Below are 21,531 nucleotides of genomic sequence, written 5' to 3'. Positions count from 1 at the left end.
CCGGTCGGAACAATAGCGGACGGCGAGAACGGGACATTGCAGATAGCATGATAGTAAGGTAAGGTATGATAGTAAGTAAACACAACTTTCCACTGTCGCTTATCTCCACAGAGAGACAGACAGACAGAGAGACAGAGACTGTCGCTTATCTCCACAGAGAGACAGACAGACAGAGAGACAGAGACTGTCGCTTATCTCCACAGAGAGCAGAGGACAGTCTCCTGCTCAGGATCAACCAGCTGGTTAGCGGGCTAGGGAGCGGGTTGCTGGACAGCAGGGGTTGATCAATTAGGGGGGTTAGCAATCACATGGTTGATTGACAGTTAAAAGAGTGATTAATATGTTACATGGTTGATTGACAATTAAAAGAGTGATTAATATGTTACTTGGTTGATTGACACAGTTAAAATAGTTATTCTGATGTTACATGATTTATTTATTTATAGATAGATGATAATAAATATAATATATTTTTATTACTGTCTGAATTTGTCTTGTTTTATAAAATTTTCCAATTGTTTTCATTTCTTGTGCTGGTTTATTATGATGTAAAATTGTAGGAAACTAGCAAAAATAATAATAATAATAATAATAATAATAATAATAATAATTGGGTGGGAGAGAGGGGCCGCTGCTGCCAAACGTGCTCAGTTTTGCGTCGCTCCACCGGCAAAAAATCTCACTCCAAAGTTTTGGTGAAACTTGGCAGCCCTGTACATGATCTAGAGTTGGGTCTCCTCAGCCATGTTTGTATACACATGATCTAGAGTTGGGTCTCCTCAGCCATGTTTGTATACACATGATCTAGAGTTGGGTCTCCTCAGCCATGTTTGTATACACATGATCTAGAGTTGGTCTCCTCTAGTAGGGCAGTGATAAAGGCTCCGTCCGGGTGTGCAGTTTGTGGTTTGCTAATAACAGCAGGGAGTTCTTTCATTTCTAGCTTAGCATTAGCTTCTAGCTTAGCATTAGCTTCTGGCTATCAACAGTCAATAGCTGTAAACTCTCTAGGCAGGTCAAACGGGCGACATTTGATTATCAGGTACGCAAGATTGGCAGAGACTCTCAATAATATCAACGTTTGTACACCTATAATAGAGGTCTTGGGGGGGGGGGGTGTGTGTGTGTCTCTGACTGTATGTGTTTGTGTGTGTGTGTATATGTGCATGTGTGTGTGTGTCTCTGCCTGTGTGTGTGTGTGTGTGTGTGTGTGTGTGTGTGTTTGTGACTCACCGGGGCTGTGTGTGGCCTCCGTCCTGTAGTCTGTGTCTGGCCCAGGCAGGGGGACCCTGCGGGTGGGGGTGGGGGGGTCCCCGGGCCTCCTCCTCTGGGCCAGGGAGGGCTTGGGTGAGACGGGGGGCTTCAGAGCCCTCCTTCCCTCCAGCATCTCACAGCTGTCCCTGCTGCCGCCCTCCGGGGTCCTGTCACAGGCCTCCGACACCGGCCTCCGCCTGAGCACCACCCCGCCTACCCCCACCCCCGACCCCACCCCGCCGTTCTGCTGCCCAGGAGGGGCCAGGCCGCGCTGGGATTGGTCCACGGTGGTCTGCCGGCCGCCCTCCGGTTGGCTACGTTGTTGGCGAGACGCCGCGCCGGTTTGCGGTTGGCTGCCGCCGCCCTCCACGCCGGTCGCGCTGCTGTTCTCCGACGATTGGCCAACGCCGGTCGCGCTGTTCTCCGATTGGTCGCCGCTGTGCTCGCGGCTGCGGGGGCGCCGCCGCACCGTGCCGCTCTCCGTCATGTGGAACTTCTCGCTGTCCGAGTAGTGCAGGGGGCGTGGCCTCCTCCTCAGCGTCGCCGTGCCGTCCGTGATGACCCCGCCCTCCGCCGCCGCCGTCCCCGCGATGACCGTGGAGCGCGGGCGGGGCTCCGGGCGGGGCTCGGCGGCGGGTTGCCGCGGCGACTGCGACGGGGGGAGGGAGGGGTCGGCGGCGGCGTCATCGAAGCCCGGGACGGGGCCGCTGATGGTCCGGCGGCGGTTCAGGAGGTCGTCGTCTTCAGAAGCCAGACGGTCCTGCCTTCGGAGCATCGCTGGACTCACCTGGGGGACAGAGTTACAGTGTTACCACACACACACACATGCACACACACGCACGCGCACGCGCACACGCACGCGCACGCGCACACACTAGGCCGCACTGGGGGTCACCTCTGGGGGTCACACTGCCACTAGGAGAACCCCAGACACACCCACACACCCACAGCCACACACATACAGTGGGGTGCAAAAATGTGGGCACCCCTGGTTTAAATGTCTGCTAGGACCAGTAGTTCAAAACGTTTAATCTCAATCAGATCCGATCAGATTTTGAAATCCCTTTTTTTGTGATCCAGGATCAGACAATTCGGCCAGGTTTTGTCTCAGTATTTCAAAGCAATTCAGGACAGGATCACCCTGATCTAGATTCAGACTTTTCAAGATTACTAGATCCTGAATATCAGTGCTTTAATCCTACCAATCTCCATCTAGTGGATATGAAAAAGAATACAAGGAAGACAAGAGACCACATTGCAGAGACATCTATAATGTAAAAACATTTTTAAAAAATTAAATACAAAAGGACATAAAATCATAATGGAGTACTGAAGAGGCGTTTTGCATGCCTCTGAGAGTGGAACCCCAACGAGCATGCTGCATAACACTGGCTTGTATTGTGCTACACAATATCCTGTCCATGGCAGAGTCCCCCTCTCTAACATCCATGATCCCCCAGAGCCCCTTGCACCTGCTGATGATCTGGGCCCACCTATGGATTTCCCTCTAAATGAGAGACTGAGTGGTGGTGCAATGCCAGATGCTATTGTCCGCAATTAGAGATCTCAAACATGCCGTGCATGCAAGAAGGCCGAAGAATATTTCTGAGCTAGAGGTGTTCTGCCAGGAAGAATGGGAGAACATTTTAACAAGAATTGAAAGACTCTTAGCTGGCTACAGGAAGCGTTTGCAAGCTGTTATAGTTGTCCGAGGAGGAGTTACAAAGTACTAGCTGACAGGGTTCCCAAACTTTTACAGAAGACCTTTTTCCTTGTTTTATTATTTTGAAACTGTAAAAAAAAAAAAATCTAAATGTATCTTGCTCTAAAATGTGACGAAATGTGTCATGTTTAACTTTGTACCATTTAGAAGTTAGGTTTGCTTCTTTTCACTTAGATATGAATTGTAAAAGGCATTTTGACTAGGGGTGCCCACATTTTTTCACCCCACTGTGCACACACACTCTCACACAAGCACATTTTAACCATTTATTTATGTCCACATAGAAAAAAGACATACAGGGACACAAATACTAACGTTGCAGTTACTACACAATCACAATTCATGGACCAGCGGCATAACTTTTTTTTTTTTTACACATATCAGGGGTACAAGTAGCAGCGTCGCCGCCATATATGGCGGCTGCCAATTACAGCAGAGACAGAGCAGTACTTTGCAAGGCGTTTATCCTTCTTTTTGGGCATCCCCAGTTGTTGGAGCCCTCTTACGACCAACCTGTGTGTATGTCCTAGGCTGCCAAATATGAACGCAAGCAGTCTGCATCTGTACCCTAGTTCTGAGATGGTATTCAGGAGAGGTTGATAATTAATGACCTTGGTCATGAAGGCTTCCTCTAGGCTAGGGTCAAATGTGCAGGCTACCTCCAGAACGAACACCTCTCTAGATACTTCAACAACAACATCTGGTGTATTGGCAGACAAATGTGTAAAAGTGGCTGGGTTATCAGCCCCGCGGTGGCGCAGCGGTCTAAGCATCAGCCTCTGGTGCAAGCTGCCCACCGGGGACTGGGATCGAATCCCGGTCTCGCCAGACCCGGATATGGCCGGGGCCCACAGGGAGCGGCATATTGAGCGGCCGCTCCCAAGGGGGGTATAGGACTATTTCCGGACAAGGATCCGTCGCGCAACACCGCCCCCTGGGTGCCGGAATAACGGTGTTGGGCTCGAGGAGCCAGACAGCTAGTCTGCCTGGCTATCTCCTCTGGGGCTGCCGGCCACGGGGTCGTGCGGCGGATCCTACGCAATAGGCAGGGGATAATTGGATACTCGGTTGGGTGCAATTGGATACCAAATTGGGTGAAAAAAAGGGATAAAATCAGAAAAACAAATTAAATTTTTTTTAAATAAAAGTGTCTGGGTTACTGCAAAGATGGAACATGGTGGGATTGACACAGGAATGTTTGTACATTCTCGCTGAGGTTGGAAAATGAGATAATGTCCTTTACTATCAAGTCCACTATTCTATCATGACGTGCTATGTACATTTCCTTGTAAACATAACAGCCGTTCAAGATGTGAGACATTGACTCTGTGACCTGTTCAGTGGTGTGATGCAAACAATGAGGAGCCTGAGTAGGAAACCAGATAGATAGGTTGAGTCTAGTGGGAAGGACTTGTAGTCTAGCTTTTACTGTGAATGTGACAATGTCCTCATTGAACACACACACACACACTCACACACACACACACACACGCACACACACACACACACATACCTGTAGGTAGCTCCCACCGACACCACCACCACCGCTGCTGCTGCTGCCCATGGACCTGGGCAGAGTCTTGGCTCCTCCCCCCATGGAGGTCTCCAGCATGGCGGCCAGGCTCCTCACGCTCCCGCCCGCCCCCTCCCCCCTCTGCAGGACCCCCCCTGCCCTCTCCCCCCCCCTCACCCCCGTCAGCCCCCCGCAGTCGCTCGCCCGCCGCTCCCTCTGGGTGGCCACGCCCAGCAGACCGTCCCCTCCTCCTTCTCCCCCCTCCCCCTCCGCCCCGTCTCCCCCGGTGATGGAGGAACAGGACCTCTTGGGGGGCGTGGGGGGCCGGCCCTTGCGCCGGGGCCGCAGCGTGACCGACGACTGGCTGCGGTTGACGGTGGCGGCGTCGCTGGGGGCGGGGCCCCGGGCCGAGCTGCTGCGGCAGACGGTGGCGTACTTGGAGGCGGAGCCCGGGGCTGAGCCGGGGCCGTCGGCGTCACAGGAGGAGGAGGAGGAGTAGCCAATCAGGCTGTGGGTCCTCCGACGCTCCTCCTCCGTGGGCAGGCACAGCAGGGGCACGGACACGCCCTCCGGGGGGGGCTGGGGGGCGGGGCGGGCTCTGGCCCTGGGGGACGAGGAGTGCTGCGTCTTAGTGGGGGTGTGCGGTGGGGTGGGCGTTTGCGCCTGCGGGGGAAGGTGAGTCTGTGCGTGTGTCGGGGAGCCCGTGGGGGGGCGGGGCATGGCTAACGGGGGCGGGCCGTTGTCCCTCTGCCTCGGCGCCTTCCCCTCCCTCCTGGGGAGGCCTTCCTCTGACCCCTGGCCGACCCCCGGCGGTCCCTGGCTGAGGTCTGACCCCTGAGGGCTAAGCCCCGCGGTGGCGGGAGGGGGGGTGGAAGGGGAGCCCGCGCTGCTCTCTCCTCTCTGCAGCTCTCGCAACCTCTTCACCGCTAACATCAGCTTCTTCTGGTGCCCTGAGAGACAGAGAGAGAGAGAGGAGGAGGGGGGAGTGTAGAGTGAGAGAGAGAGAGAGAGAGAGAGAGAGAGAGAGAAAGAGACCGATGTTTGACAGACAACGGACAATGCTATTTTTTCAATTCTATTATTTGTTATTTTCTACGTTTTTTTACTATTTGTATTGCTCAACTTGTGTGTTGTCTTATTTGTCTGTTACACCTATTGTCACTCAAACATTTCAACATTTTAAAAATAACACCACACATGCATTAATAAATACCTAATGGATCAGATTATGTAAAAAAAACGTATAATTCTAACGTCACGATTTCTCAAATTGTCTAACTTGTCTCTCATAAATATTGCCACTTATTTATCTTGTTGCTGCAATGTCGAGGAACTGAAACCTAACAATTTGACTCGATGGAACGATAAACTTGAAACTTGAAAACTTGAACAGACAGACGCGATGTCATCAGGGAAAGCATTTGTGTCAGTCCCTTCTTTATCTTCTCTTCTGTTTCGATCCCCTTTTCTCTTCTCTTCCTTTAATTTCTCTCTACCGCACTCACAGCAACGTGGTCAGTGTGACCAGACCGTAACAGCAGGACAGGGGTTGTCCTGGGGACGGTCAGGGTGTACCCTGGGGTTGGGGTGTACCCTGGGGTTGGGGTGTATCCTGGGGTTGGGGTGTACCCTGGGGTTGGGGTGTACCCTGGGGTTGGGGTGTACCCTGGGGTTGGGGTGTACCCTGGGGTTGGGGTGTACCCTGGGGTTGGGGTGTATCCTGGGGTTGGGGTGTAACCTGGGGTTGGGGTGTACCCTGGGGTCGGGGTGTAACCTGGGGTCGGGGTGTACCCTGGGGTTGGGGTGTACCCTGGGGTTGGGGTGTACCCTGGGGAAGGTCGGGGTGTACCCTGGGGTTGGGGTGTATCCTGGGTAAGGTCGGGGTGTACCCTGGGGTCTTACCCAGTTTGGTGATGCCGATCTCCTGCAGGTCTTCCCAGCTGATCTCAGAGACAAAGTCGATGTTCTCGTAGCCGTTCTGCACCAGGACCTGGTAGTACTGGCTCAGCCCGATCAGAGTCAACCACTCTGCCAGGTTGGCCTACACACACACACACACACACACGCGCACACACACACACACACACACACACACACACAACTCTGAGAGGGTATACAGATATGTGCATGCTGTGTATATACATTCACTGAACATACTTTTGTACACATACTGTGTGTGTGTGTGTGTGTGTGTGTGTGTGTGTGTGTGTGTGTGTGTGTAGGAAGTCTTACTGGTTTCTGATCTGGGAGCCAGTCAGTGGAGGGGAGTTTGCTGATCTCTGATGTCATCTTCTTACGGTGGCCTGGTTTCGTGACTCCAATAGCCGTGAGGTCCTGGAACACACAAGCAGCACTTATGAAGACACACACACACATGCACATGCACACACACATGCACGCACACACACACACGCACACACACAAACACACAAACACACACGCACGCACACGCACATACACACGCACGCGCACACGCACACACACACACGCACACACGCGCAGGCACACCCACACACGCACACACACACACACACACACACGCACACACACACACATACACACACACATACCCCCCCACACACACACACAAACACTACACTAATGGAAACACAAAAGCACTAACAAACAGACGCACTCAAGCACTCACAAACACCACACACACACACACACACACACACACACACACACACACACACGTAACAAAAGCAGCACTCGTAGGCCAATGAAGCAGAAATCAGAGATATGATGAGACGTGAACGAACGACGCTCGGGACTCACGACACCGGGGGGGTCACGTGACATAGACAGGAGGGTCGTGGATGACATCATCCGGGGGGGGGCGGAGGTCAGATGGGGAATCATCTGGTAGCTGTCATGAGCAGCGAGACTGGAGGGTGGAGGGGGGGGGGGCGGAGTCTGGACAGACAGGACAGACAGGACGCCAGAGGGGGTGGGGGGAGGGGGTGGGGGCGCAGTACGTCTGGGTGCAGTGTTCATTCTGGAAGCCTGTTTTCCATTTAGTCTGAGCGTTTAGACGACGACGCACCTTGTATTTTAGTCACATTTAGTCGTTTTTATCCTTCTTGGTTTTAGTGGATGGAAACTGAAAACAACACAACTCCAAAACATCTTAATCGAGTTTTTCGTCGATGACTTAAAAACTAGCCTAAAGCTGAGAAGGATCAAAACGACTCAATGTGATTCAAACTAATGTGCATCTTTGTCTAAAAGACTCAGACTAAATGTAAGACGAGCCGGCCAAAATGAACACTGTCTGGGGTGACAGGGTGTATGGAGGCCAAGGGTCACGGACGGACGGACGGACGGACGGGGGGGGAGGGTCACAGGAAGTGAGAGGTGACCTTACCTCAGGGATCATGCGGCTAATGGTGTCTAGATCATATCCGGCGGTAAGGAAGTGAGTGGTGTAGAACTGGAGCTGAAACTCACCCAGCCACTCCACCACTGCCTCACTCTAGAACACAGAACACTCACTCAGCTCTAGAACGCACACACACACACACACACGTGGCCATTCATAGAGCTGTAGGGGGGGGGGGACAGAATATTCTCAGAGCACCCAGAAAGTAGGACGTTCTCAGAGCTCGAGGGACAGAGAACATTCGCCCGTCCGCTCTAGAACGGAAAAACAACACAACATCAAACTCCGGGAGCTCGTTCTAGGAACGCGGGAGCAAACTCCCTCGTTGTTCTTGAACGGAGAACACCGCCTCGGTTCTCGAACGCAGGACACTCCGTCGAGACGTTTTTAGTCTCAGAGCTCTAGAACGTGTCAGTGTCGAGAGGTCCTGAGTGAGGGGAGACTCTGGACGACATATTATCATATACATATTCATATTCTTCGATTCATATTCGTCCACAGCGTTTGTGTCTGTCTGTCTGTCTCTCTGTTTGTCTGTCTGTCTGTTTGTCTGTCTGTCTGTCTCTCAATGTCAACCGCCAGCTCGGTGGGGGAAGGAGGGGGGGGGGAGGGGGGAGGGGGGGCTCCAGTGGATTAAAACTCTCCACAAGGGGGCAGCGGCGAACACCGTCCGATTCCGATCGACACAACAACACTCCACAGAGGCCTCCTCTCTCAGAGCGGCGGAGAGGAACGTAGTCGTACAACACCACAGACATGAAGAGGAAAAAACACGTCCAAGCGACAGCATGAGGAAAGCTTCAGCTGCGTGGCTGACTTTCTCTGTTCTCTCTTTCCTCTCTTTCCTCTTCTCGTCTCCTGGGAGGACAGAGGGACTCACCTTCCCCTCAGACACCTCGGGCTTGCGCTCAAACGACCGCTGCTCGTGGACGGGACAAGACGACCCTGAGAGAGAGAGAGAGAGAGAGAGAGAGAGAGAGAGAGAGAGAGAGAGAGAGAGAGAGAGAGAGAGAGAGAGAGAGAGAGAGAGAGAGAGAGAGAGAGAGAGGGTAAAAAAACGGCCATATCTGCTGGGTGAAGTACAACAATGGGCAAACACAGCAGCACGGTTTGTTAGCTGTTGTGATAGAAAAAGGGCGTCCAATGGGATACAACCACCGTAAGACTTGAAATAAGTTGAATCCTTTTTGTTTTAGTTTTTATCTTCACACTTGCTTTGGCAATGTACATGTATTTTTCCATGCCAATAAAGCCCTTTAAAATTGACATTGAATTGAGAGGGAGAGAGGGAGAGAGAGAGGGGTGTGTGTGTGTGTGTGTGTGTGTGTGTGTGTGCAGGCCCAGACTGGCCATCGGGAACACCGGGAGGTCTCCCAGTGGCCTGGCCTGCTAAAAGATGTTTTGAATTAAAAAGAATAATCCTGCAGGCAGGCCACTGAAGAGAGAGACACACCAGGGGGGTATTCCATCAATGTCGCTCAAGGAAAATCCAGGCTTATTTTGATGAAGTCTCGGGAGAGATGGATCAAAATAAGCCTGGGCTGTCCTTAAGCGACATTGATGGAACACCCCCCAGGCCAGTATTTCTAGTTGCGGCGGCGGCGCGATAGTTCCATAACGCAAACTGTCAAACATAACCGGCGCTGGGAGATGGACGGTGGAAAAGTGTGTTAGTGTGTGTGTTAGTGTGTGTGTTAGTGTGTGTGTGTGCGTGTGTGTGTGTGCGTGGTGTGTGCGTGCGTGCATGCGTACTTGCGTGCGTGGTGCGTGTGTGTGAGACAGAGTACAGTGTATACAGTGTGTGTGTGTGTGTGTGTGTGTGTGTGTGTGTGTGTGAGAAAGACAGTGTATACAGTATGTTTGCGTGTGTGCGTCATGTGTGCGTGTGTGTGTGTGTGTGTGTGTGAGACAGAGTACAGTGTATACAGTGTGTGTGTGTATGTGTGTGTGTGTGTGTGTGTGTGATGTGTGTGTGAGACAGAGTACAGTGTATACAGTGTGTGTGTGTGTGTGCGTGGTGTGTGCGTGCATGCGTGCGTGCGTGCGTGTGTGTGTGTGTGTGTGTGTGTGAGTGAGTGTTTGTGAGTGTGTGTGAGTGTGTGTGTGTGTGTGTGTGTGTGTGTGTGTGTGTGAGTGTGTGTGAGTGTGTGTGAGTGTGTGAGTGTGTGTGTACCTGCGGACTGCTCTACAGAGCGTGACTGCTCCAGGAGATGCTCCTTGGCCTTCACAGACTGGGACATCACCATGGCCAGGAGCTGGGCAGAGAGATGGTGTGAATATATGACTCACACACACATATATACACACACACACACACACTCAAGACTCGGCCATGCACACACACACACACACACACACACACACACACACACACACTCACACTCGGCCACACACGCGCGCACGCACACACACACACACACACACACGCTCACACTCGGCCACACACACACACACACACACACACACACTCACACTCGGCCATACACACAAGCGCGCGCACACACACACACACACACACACTCACACTCGGCCACACACACACACACACACATACGCACACACGCATACACACTCTCACCTTAACACCCTCTGCCTGTGCGTGCAGCCCAGGGACGTTGAGTCCGTGTGTGTTGACGCCGGGCGTGTTGATTGGCTGTGCGGTGGGAGGAGGCGTGGTCTGGGGTGGTGTGTTTCCTGTGCTCTGAACGCTCGCTGTGGAGCGAATACTGCCCAGACTGCCAACACTGCTGCTGCGATCCCCACCTAAACACACACACACACACACACACACGCGCGTACACGCACACACACACACACACACACACACACACACACACACACATACACAGAAGCACACTCACACATACACACACACACAGAAGGACACACACACACATACAACATACACACAACATACAACAATGGTTTGCTGCTGAATCCCAGAAGGACCCCCCCCCCAGGGCATCCCTGTAGATCTGAGAGGATGGGACGGGTGTGAACTCTGCGGAAATGTCCACGGACACAAGTCTGTAAACATTAGCATAATGTTTTCATCCATCTGTCTAGACCTTTCTTATCTTCAGTAGGGCCTCGGGGGTCAATTTGAAGTTGAGCCTAACTAACTAATTAGTTTGTTAGCTAGTTAGCTAGTTAGCTAGTTAGTTAGTTAGTTAGTCAGTCAGTCAGTCAGTCAGTTAGCTAGCTAGCTAGCTAGTTAACGAGTGAACGTTAACCCATTACCTGCCAGGGGTTTCCTGAGGACCCAGACGTCCTCGCTAGCGCCATGCTGGAGAGTCGGGGAGCCATGGGGACTGGCCTCGGAGCCCCGCGCGCCTGGAACACACACACCCAGGGGTCAATACTGCCAATACCCTTTATTACACCTCTATTACACCTTTATTAACACTATATTACACCATAATTACTCACACACACAGAGATAGGGATATATCCTAACAATCTAAAAATACACCTCTTATACAGCCCTCTAACACCGTTATACTGCCCCCCCCCCCCCACCAAAGCCGACACACACACACATACACATACACACATGCGCATCCTTTCGCCCTACTAGGGTAGAAGCTGATTGATATAGAAATAGATAGACTGGCAGACAGTGAGGGAGCGGAAACACACACACACGCATGAGTGGGCAGCACAGGCCACGCACACCATCGACCTCCCACGACCCCCACAGCATCATGCACAGCCGGTTGACTTTGACGACAACAACATGCTGCGTTACCGTGGCACGTCCATACACTTTGAATACATGTTATACAAAGGCAGACATACAACAGAATACATGAGTCCACAAACATAGTGCTGGACGTTGTGTTTGCTACCTTTTAACCGTTTAACAGGGAGGAGCGAGGAAGCATTCTACAGAGTGTACTTAGTTAGTAGTGTACTTAGACAGAGTGTAGACTTAGACAGACTTAGACAGACTTAGACAGACTTAGACAGAGTGTAGACTTAGAGAGACTTAGACAGAGTGTAGACTTAGACAGACTTAGACAGACTTAGACAGAGTGTAGACTTAGAGAGACTTAGACAGAGTGTAGACTTAGACAGACTTAGAGAGACTTAGACAGAGTGTAGACTTAGACAGACTTAGACAGACTTAGACAGACTTAGAGAGACTTAGACAGAGTGTAGACTTAGACAGACTTAGACAGACTTAGACAGAGTGTAGACTTAGACAGAGTGTAGACTTAGACAGACTTAGACAGACTTAGACAGAGTGTAGACTTAGACAGACTTAGACAGAGTGTAGCCCCTTTCACACATAGTCCCCTGTAAATTACATGGAATCCCAACCCGGGTCTGCCAGTGATTTTCGCCATTCACACATGAGCTTAATGGCCGACAATTGCTGCGTTGCTCCTTTTCACACATGCCTCCGACCCGGGTCGGCACGATCTACTTGAAACACGCATTCAATTGGATGCAGAACTGGCACGAGACAGGCGCGTGAGACTGCCATATACCATATTTATCTGCCATATATCATACCTCCACTATGATTGGAAATAAGTGTCCAGTAGAGTCCAGTTGTGGAATTATATTTAGTAGTAGCGATATTCTGGGTCTGGGGCAGTTCTTGTGCGCTCTGTGTGTGTGTGCACTGCTCCGTAATGCGTCTATATCACAAAACGTACATCAATAAGTAAGTAAGCTAGCGAAGTAAGTAATCTAGCTAACTCTGATTGGAAACAAAGTAGTATCCAGTTGTAGAATTATATTCATCACTATTTTGGCTGATGTGATGTGGGTTAACTAGCCAACTCCCTAACATCAGCGGAGCGAACCAAAAGTACCAAGTGAGAAACTCCTCGCTGTGATTGGTTAACTTGTTCCATCTGAAAACGTCTTGCGTCAGACATACGTAACCCTTTGCGTGCCAGACCAGGGAATGTTCAGGCTTCTGTTCACACATAAGCCTACCCGGTACATTCCATGGAATCATACACGGTCCTGACCAGGGTAATTGCCTGAGCGAATTTCCCTGGTCAGTCGCATTCACACATACCCCATACCAGGGAAATTCCATGGAATATACCGGGAAGGCTTGTATGTGTGAAGGGGGCTTTAGACATAGTGTAGACTTAGACAGACAGAGTGTAGACTTAGACAGACAGAGTGTACACTTAGACAGACTTAGACAGACAGAGTGTACACTTAGACAGACAGAGTGTAGACTTAGACTGACAGAGTGTAGACTTAGACAGACTTAGACAGACTTAGACTGACAGAGTGTAGACTTAGACAGACTTAGACAGACAGAGTGTAGACTTAGACAGACAGAGTGTAGACTTAGACAGACAAAGTGTAGACTTAGACAGACTTAGACAGACAGAGTGTAGACTTAGACAGACTTAGACAGACAGAGTGTAGACTTAGACAGACAGAGTGTACACTTAGACAGACTTAGACAGACAGAGTGTACACTTAGACAGACAGAGCGTAGACTTAGACAGACAGAGTGTAGACTTAGACAGACTTAGACAGACAGAGTGTAGACTTAGACAGACTTAGACAGACAGAGTGTAGACTTAGACAGACTTAGACAGACAGAGTGTACACTTAGACAGACTTAGACAGACAGAGCGTAGACTTAGACAGACTTAGACAGAGAGAGCGTAGACTTAGACAGACTTAGACAGACAGAGTGTAGACTTAGACAGACAGAGTGTAGACTTAGACAGACAAAGTGTAGACTTAGACAGACTTAGACAGACAGAGTGTAGACTTAGACAGACTTAGACAGACATAGTGTAGACTTAGACAGACTTAGACAGACAGAGTGTACACTTAGACAGACAGAGTGTAGACTTAGACAGACAGACAGACAGAGTGTAGACTTAGACAGACTTAGACAGACAGAGTGTACACTTAGACAGACAGAGTGTAGACTTAGACAGACAGACAGACAGAGTGTAGACTTAGACAGACTTAGACTGACAGAGCGTAGACTTAGACAGACTTAGACAGACAGAGTGTAGACTTAGACAGACTTAGACAGACAGAGTGTAGACTTAGACAGACTTAGACAGACAGAGTGTAGACTTAGACAGACAGAGTGTACACTTAGACAGACTTAGACAGACAGAGTGTACACTTAGACAGACAGAGCGTAGACTTAGACAGACAGAGTGTAGACTTAGACAGACTTAGACAGACAGAGTGTAGACTTAGACAGACTTAGACAGACAGAGTGTACACTTAGACAGACTTAGACAGACAGAGCGTAGACTTAGACAGACTTAGACAGAGAGAGCGTAGACTTAGACAGACTTAGACAGACAGAGTGTAGACTTAGACAGACAGAGTGTAGACTTAGACAGACAAAGTGTAGACTTAGACAGACTTAGACAGACAGAGTGTAGACTTAGACAGACTTAGACAGACATAGTGTAGACTTAGACAGACTTAGACAGACAGAGTGTACACTTAGACAGACAGAGTGTAGACTTAGACAGACAGACAGACAGAGTGTAGACTTAGACAGACTTAGACAGACAGAGTGTACACTTAGACAGACAGAGTGTAGACTTAGACAGACAGACAGACAGAGTGTAGACTTAGACAGACTTAGACTGACAGAGCGTAGACTTAGACAGACTTAGACAGACAGAGTGTAGACTTAGACAGACAGACAGACAGAGTGTAGACTTAGACAGACTTAGACTGACAGAGCGTAGACTTAGACAGACAGAGCGTAGACTTAGACAGACTTAGACAGACAGAGTGTAGACTTAGACAGACTTAGACAGACAGAGTGTAGACTTAGACAGACTTACACAGACAGAGTGTAGACTTAGACAGACAGACAGACAGAGTGTAGACTTAGACAGACTTAGACTGACAGAGCGTAGACTTAGACAGACAGAGTGTAGACTTAGACAGACTTAGACAGACAGAGTGTAGACTTAGACAGACTTACACAGACAGAGCGTAGACTTAGACAGACTTAGACAGACAGAGTGTAGACTTAGACAGACAGAGTGTAGACTTAGACAGACTTAGACAGACTTAGACAGACAGAGTGTAGACTTAGACAGACTTAGACAGACAGAGTGTAGACTTAGACAGACTTAGACAGACAGAGTGTAGACTTAGACAGACTTAGACAGACAGAGTGTAGACTTACACAGACAGAGTGTAGACTTAGACAGACTTAGACAGACAAAGTGTAGACTTAGACAGACAGAGTGTAGACTTAGACAGACAGCGTAGACTTAGACAGACTTAGACACAGTGTAGACTTAGGCCGCGTTCGTAAATTAGCTCTGAGAGCGCCGGAGCGTCCACGTGACTGCCTCTTGTACAATCAAATGACTTGGTCCCTTTAGGACGTTGAACCCAGTGTGTGCTCCGGCGAATTTACGAACGCAGGCTTAGACAGTGTAACACAGAAGGATGAACTCAGTGTCTGCAACACACATAATGAGTCCACATACAATCCTCATAGTCCCTGGACACAGATACTGTTACAACTTAGAGGGGCCTATTATGCACTTCATAAGTCTTAAGCAATAAGACGAGGCGGTAGATCTAAACTTAAGACGTGGAGGCGTGGTCAAGGCCACTTTGCTATTATGCGTGCGGTAGTGGGCGCCTAAAACCCGGCGCTAAGCAAAGAAATTAGTCATGGGTGTGTTTTGGGCGTCTTCTCAATCAACCCAATCAGCGTGCCAGGTGCCATTCCCTTTAAGAACCGGCTGCGTTGAGTCATTAGCGCTATGCTATTATGGAAGTCCTAAGAAGGAGGTCAGCGCGCTTCTCTGCCTCTCCCTTCTGAAATAAAGCATTTATACTGTGACCGTAATTGACGTCTTGCCGTGGAGCCACGTGCGTGTTCATGTGTGCCCACATGCATGCGCAAACCGCGGAGGCGCACTCGTGTTTCAAAACGTGCATGAAGTCTAAACTTAAGAACTTTTCAAACCACTTCTTAGCGCTAGGAGCAAAGTCAGATCGCATAATAGCAGGGGCGTCTAGTGCACTTCATTAACATATGAACACTCCCACAATGAGTAATATATGCACGGGAGTATTACGTCTTATGTGTGGGCGCCTATCGACACCGGCATAATAGCAGTAGCGCGTATGAAGCGCATAATAAGGGTGGCGGTAGGTCTTAACCTGGCGGTGCGTCTTAATTAAGACTTAAGACGGCAAGTTAAGAAGTGCATAATAGGGCCCAGAGACTCCTACTCATAGTAAAGGCACTAACACAGATACTGCCAACTTACTCTACAGACACAACAACTGACTTACAACTTATTGGGCCAGTTTCACAGACAAGGCTTAAGCCTAATCCTGGACTAAAAAGCATCTTCAATGGAGATTTTACATTGAAAGTGTGATTTAGTCCAGGACTAGGCTTAAGCCTTGTCTGTGAAACTGGCCCCTAATATTGCAAATGGTAATCTTACAAATAATACTAATACAAATAGCAATACTACAAATTATGCTAATGCATTGACTAATATTGCAAATAATGATGGTAATACCACTAATATTGCTACTACTACTACTAAAAATGTGATATTATTAGCTGTATTATAGAAATTATATGATATACTGGCTGCGTTCGTAAATTCGCTCTGGAATCTGATCAGCACTCATGGAATGCCTCTTGTCCAATCAAATGACATGGTCCCTTTATGACGTTGAGCCCAGTGTGCGCTCCGGCACTCTCAGAGCGAATCTTTACGAACGCAGCCACTGTTGATATTGCTAATGCTAATTAATCATTGTTAATAAGCTTGGAATGTTGGCTAGGTACCTGGCTCACTCTGCTGCTCCAGAATCGTGGAGAGAGGAGGAGCGAAGGAGAGAGGAGGAGCGAAGGAGAGAGGAGGATTGGAGCGAGGAGGAGCGGGGAGAGGAGGTGTGGGGAGGGGAGGAGTGGGGAGAGGAGGAGTGGGGAAAGGAGGAGGGGAGACAGGGGAGGCATAGCCGAAGGAGGAGAAGAGTGGCGGCGTTTGGGCGAGGGGGTGAGGTTCTGGGCGGGGGGGGGAGGGAAGGGTGAGAGGGAGGATGTGGTATGAGTGGCCGTTCACTGTCGTGACGGGGCAGGAGGATCGACAAGGGGCGGGTCTACGCAACTGGAGGGTGTGGCTCTGCTGATTGGGGGCGGGGCCTGGATTCAAACCAGGAAGAGGGAGGAGCAAACGACAACAACAAAACCCAAAACACAACACGATAATCAGTCAACTGAAAACATAACCCGACGTCATCACAACTAAACATACCAAACAATGTTATTCAAACTCAAAACATGGTAGAATTATTAGTGAACTCAAAAAAACACAATATTGGTAAATCAAAGTAACTAATAAATATAGTATTAGTAACTAATAAAAGTTAGTATTTTTTATAGCAACTTAAAGAAATTAGAATGAAGTAGCAGGCATACAAATGGAGGCTAGTTAGCTGGTTAGCGGAGGCTAGTTAGCTGGTTGGCGGAGGCTAGTTAGGTGGTTAGCTGAGTAGGGGGGGAGACGGGGGGGGGGGGTAGTGGGGAGGAAAGGGGCATAGAAGAGGGGTGAGGAAGTTATGGAGGGTGGATGCAAGGGTCAATATTGTGGAAAATGACATGTCAGAGTAGGCCAACTATGTGCTGAGTCTGGCTACTGCTAATGATAAGCTGGAGGGGTGACTGCTAACACTCACACGCACTCACGTACACACACACACACACACACACACACATGCGTACATACATACATACGCACACACATACACACACATGTACACACACACACACGCACACGTACACGCATAAGTACGCGCACATGCACACATACACACACACACACACACACACACACACACACACACACAGCCCTGACACACAGGTATGATGTGATTGGTCACCTGCCCTCTTGCTGATCACTTCCACCATGCTGGAGGGGAAGTAGCCCACGCGGTCATTTCCTGTCCGGTTGTCATGGATACAGCCCTTCCACCGCCCATCTGGATGCTGCTCCAGAACCTTATCAACACACATACAGGGAACTGTTACACCTCAGTGTGTGTGTGTGTGTGTGTGTGGGTGCATATGAGTGTGTGTCTGTCTGTCTGTCTCTCTGTCTGTCTGTTTGCATAAGTGTATTATAGTGTGTGTGTGTGTGTGTGTGTGTGTGTGTGTGTGTGTGTGTGTGTGTGCCGCTACACTGTGCCCAGAGGAGGCATCAAAAACATGTAACTGATCATCCTAATAATCATAATGATGAATTATTCCAATTTAAGATGAAGCACAACTACAATAAGAACCATTAAACCTTTATTACACCACCCCCCCCCCCCCATCGACATTTTCTTCAGACACGCTTAGGGCACTGTGTGTGTGTGTGTGGGGGGGGGGGGGGGTGCGTGCTTGCGTGCGTGCGTGGGTGGGTGTGGTGCGTGTGTGTGTGTGTTTGTGTGCGTGTGCGTGCGTGTGCATGCGTGTGTGTGTGTGTGTGTGTGTGCTCGCTCGCGTGTGTGTGTGTGTGCGCACGTGCGTGCATGTGTGTGTGTGCATGTGTGTGTGTGTGTGTGTGTGTTTGTGTGTGTGTTTGTGTGTGTGTGTGTGTGTGTGTGTGTGCATGTGTGTGTGTGTGTGTGTTTGTGCGTACCGTGATGACGTCTCCTGCCTTGATGTTGAGGCTGGTCAGGTCGTAGTTGTTACAGTAGTCTCTCAGGGCGCGCACCTGCATGGCCGCCGAGGCGTCTGGGTTACCATAGCAACAGTAGAACAGAGCATTGTTTTATCGCCATGGCAATCAACCTGTCAGTTGTTGGAATGTATTCTTTTTTTAGCTCTAGACACAGGGGTCAGCCATAGTCGGCGCCCCTGGAGCAATTAGGGGTTAAGTGCCTTGCTCAAGGGCACATGCAGCTCCATAGAATAAAGTAGAATAGAATAGAATACAGTACAATACAATACATTACACGACACTACACTACAATATAATAAAATAGACTACAACAGAATGTAATATAGTACAATAGAACAATAAGAAGAAGAAGAAGAAGAAGAAGAATACATTAGACTTATATAGCGCTTTTCTAGACACTCAAAGACGCTCTACAAACTGAAAAGATAAAAAAATACAATAGAATCTCCCCACCCCATCACCTCTGAGTAGCTGTTTAATCTCTCTGCTGGCCTGTGTGGTCGTGAACTGGTTAACAATGTCCAGCGCCGTCTGACAGAGGGTGTTCCTCACCCCCGCACTGATGCCACTCTGGAAGGGGAGAGGAGGGGGGGATGGTGGGAGGGGAAGGTTGGAGATCACATCATTACTGAAATGGAAATCACTAAGCAACGCTCGTGACAAGTGACATTTATATTATGCCAAATGTAAAATCGTATGATGTATGATATATTTTACAGTTTTTCTCAATTGCTTTGGTGCATTTCTCTGATCAGAATTGAAATTCTCATAACTGTTAGTTCAACCTCCACAACATTTAGTCATTTGTGCACATCATAGTAGCAGTTTCTCATTCCTTCAAACAAATTGCAAATGCTTTTGGACATGCATCAATTGCTGTCATACAATTCTCTGCTGTTTTATTACATTATCATTTGCTTATGTCATGTCAGTCAAAATGAACTATACTTTTGGATGCTTAATAGTCATTCCCTATAAAACTAATAGTCCTCATTTCATTGCTTGAGTCATTACATCCAAAAATGTTGAACAAGTTGTCAAAATCTGTCAAGCAATTGTATACATTTCTTTATCATTTTTCCTGAAAATGTCTCCCAAATTGAACAATTTCTCTCTGTTATTGTTCACTACAGTAATATGGGTTAAAGCCGTATATCTCATGTTTACTGTACATTACTGTAATTTTACCACATAGACAAGACAAGGCAAGACAACCTTGCAGAGGTGGAAAAGGGCCCCTTTTTACTCCACAACAAGAGGAAGCCATTTGTGCAATGGTGATTGCAAACAATGCCATAAGGTTGAGAGAGATACAAAGCGCTGTTATAGAGGATGACAATATCTTTGGGAATATTGAATCCGTTTCAATCGCTACAATTGACTGCTCAGGAGAAATTAAATGCGCATGAAACAATTGTACAATGTGCCATTTGAACGGAACAGCGACAGAGTGAAGGAGATCCGTCACCAGTATGTACAGGTAAAACATTTATGTGTTCTATGCATACTCTAATGTCCAGTGCTGTAAACTGGTTACTTTGTGTAGTGCCATGCAGTACACTTACATGACAATTCATACTGTACAATATGTTGTCCAAAATGCATTATGTTACACAGGAAAAGTTGTTATAGTTTTTTTCTCTCTCTCTCTATTCTGGGATAAAGCGTGTACTGGAGCTGGAGGCCAGGGAACCGCTGCACACATTCATATACGTTGATGAGGCGTCAATCTGGCAAAAGGTAGAAGGCGTGGCAGAAATCACATTGGACAGAGAGCAACCATTGATGTCCCAGGCCAACGAGGAGGGAATAATACAATGTGTGCAGCCGTCTCAGAAAACGGCGTCCTCACCCATATACCCTGTCTTGGTCCACACAACACAACATCTGCTGACTTTTTTAGACACTCTTTACAGGGACAATCCCTGAGAATGAGAGGGGTCTAAATGGAGACCATCTGAACAAGTATGTTGTTGTATAGGATAATGTGCGTTTTCACCACTCAGATCTGTTTGCAGCACATGAAAGGATACTGGTGGAATATCTCCCTCCCTACTCCCCATTCCTGAATCCAATAGAGGAGTTTTTCTCTGCCTGGAGGTGGAAGGTATAATCCGGCATCCACATACCCAAATGGCCTTGCTAGCAGAGGGTGGATTCGCCACTCAGGGAGATACTTTCCTCGCTGCATTACCAGGGATGATATTCGCTGTGATGTCGATGAAAATATGTGGCCAGACAGACAGGAACGTCTGGATGTCAATGAATGATTTACAGTATGTTGTATGTTCCAATTCAGTTCCAATATGTACTGCAATATTGTTTACAGTTGTGCACAGCTCTACCCAAAGGGTGTTTCTTATGTTTGTGGTAAATAAGTTTGTATTTTTCTTTTGCACAATGCTGTGAACAAATTAGAATTGCAAAGAGCATATGCAGTAAAAATGTGAAACATAACTATTCAGCGTCTTGTACTCATTTACCTCACTAAATACAGTAATGTGTAACCCACTGTAGATTTCAAATGGCTGTGCAAATAGTGTATAGTACTGTCTTGAGCATTTTCAGGTAGTGTCACCAAGATCTGACTTTTTTGCATTGGAAAACACTTACAGAGTGAACTGTCATAATGAAAACATGACAAAGCCATTTGACTATCTTGTTCATAAACAATGGTGTCAGGACTTTTCATTTTGATGACACTGACACTTTCATTGACATGAATACTTGCTTTTGAGGAATGAACTATCCATTTTGAGCAACTGACACGCTTTTGCAGGTTAACACCTAGGTTTTGCAGTTTGTACTAATTGTTCTGAGAAATGCACTAACTGTTGTGCAAATGTTAATAGTGATGTGAGAAATGCACCAAAGCGACTGAGAAAAACTGTAAATGTTATTTGTAATGTATGTTTTAAATGTGGACCCCACTAAAAGTAGCTCATGCCTATGGGTATAGCTAATGGGGATCCTTCCAATAAAT

The 21,531-nt window shown here is 48.5% G+C and overlaps 1 protein-coding gene across 1 annotated transcript in view; it reads right to left on the bottom strand.

Annotated features, from left to right (window-relative positions):
• LOC308149727 (caskin-1-like) overlaps positions 1–21,531 on the bottom strand; it is a gene marked incomplete at both ends in the record, with an annotated part of 58,742 nt that overhangs the window by 14,764 nt on the left and 22,447 nt on the right. Inside the window, 12 exons of the mRNA XM_080522624.1 lie at positions 1,234–2,041; positions 4,491–5,440; positions 6,393–6,531; positions 6,723–6,824; positions 7,858–7,965; positions 8,753–8,817; positions 10,046–10,127; positions 10,451–10,635; positions 11,113–11,205; positions 17,764–17,881; positions 18,507–18,601; positions 19,010–19,118. Of these exons, the coding sequence (XP_080378750.1) occupies positions 1,234–2,041; positions 4,491–5,440; positions 6,393–6,531; positions 6,723–6,824; positions 7,858–7,965; positions 8,753–8,817; positions 10,046–10,127; positions 10,451–10,635; positions 11,113–11,205; positions 17,764–17,881; positions 18,507–18,601; positions 19,010–19,118 (2,854 nt within the window). The remainder of the gene's footprint in view (positions 1–1,233; positions 2,042–4,490; positions 5,441–6,392; positions 6,532–6,722; positions 6,825–7,857; positions 7,966–8,752; positions 8,818–10,045; positions 10,128–10,450; positions 10,636–11,112; positions 11,206–17,763; positions 17,882–18,506; positions 18,602–19,009; positions 19,119–21,531) is intronic.

The sequence above is a fragment of the Nansenia antarctica genome (assembly GCF_963989245.1).
Source record: "Nansenia antarctica genome assembly, chromosome: 2".
Taxonomy (NCBI): domain Eukaryota; kingdom Metazoa; phylum Chordata; class Actinopteri; order Argentiniformes; family Microstomatidae; genus Nansenia; species Nansenia antarctica.
Note: the sequence above shows the minus strand (reverse complement) of the source record. Positions and strands in the feature narration are given on the sequence as shown.